Raw genomic sequence first — 7,086 nt, 5'->3', positions numbered from 1 at the left:
GCAAATATATCATTAAGCTTTAAAACATTAGCTAAAAAAAAAAAAATTCGATTTACTTTCGATATTCAAAAAAAAATTTTTTTTCTGGAAATAAAAAAAAAATCCAAAATCAATCGTTTCGTCAACACAAGCAGAAAGTTTTTTGAATCATTCAAATCGGATGTTTTAGTTCTCTCAAAAATTGCAATTTTAGCTCGGTATCTCCGAACCGCTTGGACCTGCCTTTACCAAAAACTAATCACCACTTCTACCCGTCATTACGAATTGAATGTTTTTTGGATCATTCAAATCGGATGCTCCGTTTTCTCATAAACTCGATTTCTATTTTCTGCACTTTTTACTCGGCATCTCCGAAACGGCTGAACCTGCCTTTTGCAAAAACTAATCAGCACATCTCCCTAGCAATACGAATCAAATGTTTTTTGAATGATTCAAATCGGTTGATTTTACACGAAACTATTTTATTTTAATTAAGATATTTGAGGAAGAAACTTTATACGCAAATAATTCATTTTAGAATTTCGCCATAATTTAAATTTCGCGCTTCAATATTTATTGATTTGGCATTGCTAATGCCTTTCACAACCAAGTTCAAGTAACAGCGGTAATGTCAAAAATAATCAACATAAACGAATAGTATTTGATATGTTTTAATATGTTCACATAAAACGAACAAAATAATAATGTGAAATAATTCATCAGTCTTTTTCATATAACTTTTTATATATCTAAATAAATATAATGTCTTCGCCAAATTCTAATGCGGTGCAAAGTGTTAATGAAGAACCTAAAACGTCAAACTCTTTGGGTTCAAATAACAGTTCTGAAAATCCATTTGCATTGAAGCGGAGAGTTTTTAATAATTCTCATGGGGATAATTCTTGTGCAGGAGACAGAATGCCCTCAGATGAAAATGTATATATTTATATAAATGCATAAAATTTATTCAATGGTACAATGTTAAATTAGCTTGTCAAAAACTCTCAGATTTCACCTTTGAAAATAACTTTGTATCTTTAGTAAACATTGGAACCTATGCCCTTTTTCCTAATCTAGAACAAAAATAAGTTGAAAGAAAAAGTAATTTACTACTGCACTAATTTTTATAATGTGGAAGTTTTATATGTAACCATTCTATTAAATTGTTTTAACAAATTACTTATACTACTACTACTTATCGAATCAATAAGTTCATGTTGCATTTTGATGTATTCATTTTGTGGATAAAATAAATTAATTATTAACTAATGCTTTAAACACTAGTTATTAATAAACCAGGTTAAGTTGTTATTAAAACTCTTTTATTTTAGATTGAAAGTTCAGTAAATGGTTCTATAGAAAATAGCAAACCTGAATCAAGTGATAAAGTTAGTTCAGTAACATCAAATAAGGATGTTGATGTGTCCAGTTCTGATGCTGTAGCTACTCATTCTAATGATGTGGTTTCTAGCTCTGATAATACTGAAATGGGTGCAGATAGCACAGCAAATCAGCCTGATAGTACCACTTATCAGCAAATTGGAAACGCCAGCTCAAGTCAGCTTAGAACTGCCTGTCGCTATGCAGAAAAGTGTTATCGGTAAAAAAATTGAATTTACATAATTAAAATGGTCCATACCATACCATATAATACCATATAATGGTCAGCATTTTAGTTTTACATAAATTAGTTTATTATATTTTACATAAATTGATCTGGTAGAGATTGCTTGATTAATATATGAATTTTAATCTACTTTTTTGAAATTTGCAACATTTAATCTAAAATTCCTCATGTTACTGCTATCTTACTTTACTACTTTCATATGCAAATGTTTTAATACTTTTTAAATCTTGCAAACAATTTGATTTTTGAAATTGATTTTTTTACAAATATATAACATGATTTTAAATTTTTAGAAGAAATGATACTCATCGTGAAATATTTGCTCATCCTGGTGATCCGGATTATAGAGCTACAACTTCACTCCCTGCAAATCAGCATTTATTTAGTATAGTGCCTAATGATAATGCACCTGAATGCCGTTATGGTCAAATGTGTTATCGAAAGAATCCTCAACATTTCCGCGATAGGAAACATACACAATTAGGCATTGCAGGTACCTATGATTTTGTATTCCTTTTAATTTTCTTCTTTGTATAATTTTTGATCAATATTGTTTACACTAAACTTTTACTTATCACCAGTAAATAATTTTATAAATGTTATTATGTTTGGGTTTAATAGTGATAAAGGGTTTAATAGTGATGTAAGGGTAATTAAAACATGAATAACCTTTAAGAAGTATCATAAAACATAAAGCTACGTAAATTGCTACAAAGTTGTTAGGATTTGTTTGTATATTGATAGTTTTGCTCTTTTGTTGTATCAGAATAATCAGATTTTATTTCTGTTAGTCAAAATAATAAAAAAGAATATATGTTACTCTAAACATATATTAAAATATTTCCTAACACAATTGATTATTTATATTAGAGAGAGATATTTTTACAGATTTATAGTTTTATTGCATGACTCAATTTATTACAATATTTAAAGAACTAATAGCGAATAAATAATAACTCCATGCCATTGGAATGCTCTGTTAGCTCAAAATTTAAAAAATTTCAACAAAAATGAATTTGTTTGTTTAATATTTTATTCAGGTTAGTTAGAAAAAACTTAAAGTTGTTCAGAAACAGTTATTTTTTTTTTATTCAATACAATTTGGTACAAACAAATATTTACGGTACGCCGATATTTTTCATTTCAAGTGAATGACGTTGGCACTTAAAAAAAAATTGGGGTTTGAAATTTTTTGATAAAATATCACAAACAGCAAATCAAACTCAGTTAGCTGCTGAACTTTACTTACAAATTTCTGTGTTATGTAACATGATAACGAATCTAAAGTGTCATAAATTAGAAAAAGTTTTAACAATATTAGTTTTATCAAGCTACAATAGTAGCTTAATCACTGAATTAAGCCTGGAGAGATCATTTTAAACTTTGCAATAGAACTATTGTGTACTGTAAAGTCGCTGGGAAATCGAAGACAGTGACACAAGATGGTTTATATGGTGGTACACCGACTTACGTGCGACCTGCCTTACGAGTATATGAGATACGAGCCGCCAAAAGAGCGATTCGTTGTTTTGACATATGAGCAATATTCCAGATATGATCTTTGAGCGAGTAAGAGTTCTAGAAAATTTTAAATGAAAGTATGAAAAATTTTGTCAGTTATTTATTGTACAAATATGTTAATTTTTGAGATATTGTAAAATGTTCAATGTTACAAATTTTTACTTTGAATTACATTAACTATTTTTTTGAACTCAAATTAACTTTTACTCAATGATTTTCTTACCATAGAAATATTTTGACTGCCATATATTGATAAATTATTTTATAGTCAGCCATTTTAATTGTATATTAATATTAATTCGATAGTAACAATTTACCCAAGGGAATATATCGAGGATTACTTTAAAGTTTTAAATTGTGATTAATAGTGATTATATATAATTATAACTATGTATATATATTGATATATATTCACTTTCCTGCAAAAGTTTAGACTCACTTGGGAAAATCGTTTTATCACGTCACTTTATTTATCGTTCTCCACAGACAGTTTAATGTACGTATTGATATAGAAAAACATTTTAAGAATGATTTTTGAGCGTCACCTTTAAGTTCTCATTTATTTATTGTACAAATATGTTAATTTTTGAGATATTGTAAAATGTACAAATGTTACAAATTATTACTTTGAATTACATTAACTATTTTTTTGAACTCAAATTAACTTTTACTCGATGCATCATTATTTAAAGATTTGTGGGGCCATCGATCGAAAGGCCAACATATTGATTAAAAGCATCTTGATTGATTTTTTTTTGTTTTTTTCACAAAAATTAAAAAATATCACTTGTAAATGTTTTTAACGTAAATTGAATGTGTAATTCTCAACAAATGTGTTACATTGAACTGTCTGAGAACGATGAATAAAGTGATGAATAAGAAAGACAATAATTTTCCTAAGGAAGTCCAAACCGATTTTCCTAATATATATATTTGATATATATATATATATATATATATATATATATATTTGAATTTGACTTTTTGCTTTTTGTACATTTAAAAAATATTATTCTATTTAATATTATTCAACTATGGGTTCAAAGTTCAATATATATATATATATATATATATATATATATATATATTCACTACCCTCACTTGGGAAAATCGTTTTATTACGTCACTTTATTTATCGTTCCCCACAGACAGTTTAATGTACATATTGATATAGAAAAACATTTTAAGAATGATTTTTGAGCGTCACCTTTAAGTTCTCATTTATTTATTGTACAAATATGTTAATTTTTGAGATATTGTAAAATGTTCAATGTTACAAATTATTACTTTGAATTACATTAACTATTTTTTTGAACTCAAATTAACTTTTACTCAATGCATCATTATTTAAAAATTGGTGGGGCCATCGATCGAAAGGCCAGCATATTGATTAAAAACGTCTTGATTGATTTTTTTTGGTTTTTCCACAAAAATTAAAAAATATCACTTTTAAATGGTTTTAACGTAAATTGAATGTAAATCTAAACGAATCTGTTACATTAAACTGTCTGAGAACAATAAAATGAATATGAATAAAAAAGACAACAATTTTCCTAAGGAAGTCCAAACCGATTTTCCTAATATATATATTTGATATATATATATATATATATATATATATATATATTTGAATTTGACTTTTTGCTTTTTGTACATTTAAAAAATATTATTCTATTTAATATTATTCAACTATGGGTTCAAAGAACAGGGTCATGTCTTGAATGAATTAAAATTATTGAAAAATATGAGTATGGCAAGGATATAAGAGTGTACCACATCATAGATCTGTACTATGTTTGAACAAGAGTCGATAAAGGGTTTTCTGGCCTATAAGAGATTGTGGATAAATCAAACCAAAAAGTGGTAACAGGTAGAGCATGGGAGTTGTTCAACGAAATATGTTCATCTCATTTCCACAATATATTAATAAAAAGTAAATTTATTAATCTTTATTAATTTATCTTTAATATTCAATACACTTTACAAAAACCACAGCGCTCGAATGAATTAATGGCATTTCAATGTATGTATATGGGATTTTTTTTCGAGATACGAGCGATTCGACATTCGAGCATGGTTACGGAATGAATTAAACTCGTATGTCGGGGTACCACTTTATATCTATCAAAAATAGAATGTAATACATATATGTAGTACGATTCATTTTTTACTATCTCGCATAATACGCTTCTCGCTTAGGGCGCGTTTTTTAGAACCGCTATAGAGAAGTTCAAGCAGAAAAAATAAAGTGAAATTATACGAGTTGTAAATGTTATATGAGGAATATGTTATATGGCGTTATATGATAATATTGGTGATTTTTTTGACCAAAATAAGTAATGCTCAGTTAGCAGTGCATAGAACAACAAAAGTTCTATTTTGTAAGGTGAATTCTAATGTTAGAAATTTCGAAAGAAGAGGATTACATTGTTGATTATCAAAAGGAAGTTGCAGTTAGTATATCTTATTTGGTTGTAAAACTAATTGAATTTGTTGAATTTTGGAAATTTCTATTCAAATAAATATCCATATAGTTAGGGTGTCAATGCCAGATTGTCACCGTTATTCTAGATTTAAAGATATTGCAGAGGCCTATAATACTACACAATACACAATAATTAGAATAAAATAATTTTGCCACAAATTTTTATCAATGCAATAATGGATTTAAATAGGCCGTCCAAAAAGGAAAAGAACAAGACTTAATTCACCTACAAGCAGCAGTGCGGATCTTACTTCTGATAGTGAAGAAGAACCTGATTTTAGTGGAGACGATGATGATTTTTACGTTCCTCCGGATAGTGATTAGATGGTTTTGATAATTATTCTTAACTAATTTGTTTTTTTTTATTGAATTAATATATATTTTATTCTAATGAAGATATTATATGGCGCTAAAAATATTTAAATATTATTAAATTTGTGAAATTATATAAACTGTATTTTAACTATATAAGTATAATCTTTATACATATATAGGTAAAATCATTGTTTATAGTTTGTGAATGTATATAAAATTACAATATATACATTGTATATATATATATATATATATATATTATGTGTGTATATTTGGATTAATGGGTCTTAGATGTGTATGTTTGTATTGAACTTCGAACAAAGAATTCAAAATTTTCTTCAAGAATTATGTGGTTTTTATTATAATTTTGGATTCATTGTTTGAATCTCAACACCCTATATATATATATATATATATATATATATATATATATATATGCAGTGGCGTCGAAAGCAATTTTTTGATGGGTGGGCTCGTTTTTTTTAGAGAGACAGTGGGCTTATTATTATTTTTTTTTAAGACATTGTAGAAAATCTCATATTTTCAGCATTGCCCGCACGGTTCCGTCGCCACTGTATGTATGTATGAATGTTTAGATATAAACATATGCATGTATGCAATATGCATGCATATATAAATGAGTATGTAAAGTAGGAGTAATATTTATTTATCCCAAATAAATCCATTAGATGGTTGTATTCTTGAAAATATATAATTTTAATTTGAAGATATTAAAGCAATCAGTGCTTTCGAATTCTGGTGTGTTTTCGTTTGTACGTTTTTATTAATTTATTTGCATACCTTTTTAGAGTAAAGTTAAATTATTAAAATTAAATATTTGAAAATTGCAATTGATGCTACAATTATAAGGTTTTAAATTTGTTAATTAGTTATTTATCCGTTGTTTGTTACTCATTGTTTGTTCTTTATAATAATGTTTAGTTTTTGAGAAATTAAGATGTAAATTATTTAAATCGAAGTGTTGCTAAAAAAATTTCAAGATTTTCTTGAAATTTATGGGTTTTCATGGTTAGTGTAGATTTAATAAGCCAACAACTTTTTTCAGCAGTATTATTTCAAACGTTTTTAGAATATGGATTATTCCAGGAATTTCAATGAATTTCAAATTACTTCAATGCTACTTAATAATTAAAAATTA

General features: G+C 26.8%; 1 protein-coding gene across 1 annotated transcript; it reads left to right on the top strand.

The window, feature by feature from the left end:
* Window positions 1–653: 653 nt before the first annotated feature.
* On the top strand, window positions 654–6,017 carry LOC113385451 (aprataxin and PNK-like factor). The gene is made up of 4 exons (XM_026623303.1): window positions 654–915; window positions 1,311–1,579; window positions 1,900–2,099; window positions 5,803–6,017. Exons 1-4 carry the CDS (start codon window positions 742–744, stop codon window positions 5,934–5,936), a joined length of 777 nt encoding a protein of 258 aa, XP_026479088.1. The 5' UTR covers window positions 654–741; the 3' UTR covers window positions 5,937–6,017.
* Window positions 6,018–7,086: the final 1,069 nt, after the last annotated feature.

This window comes from Ctenocephalides felis, unplaced genomic scaffold, assembly GCF_003426905.1.
Source record: "Ctenocephalides felis isolate EL2017-DRISC unplaced genomic scaffold, ASM342690v1 CF-g0.4_SCAFFOLD_03571, whole genome shotgun sequence".
NCBI lineage: Eukaryota > Metazoa > Arthropoda > Insecta > Siphonaptera > Pulicidae > Ctenocephalides > Ctenocephalides felis.
This window is presented reverse-complemented; position numbering and strand designations above follow the sequence as displayed.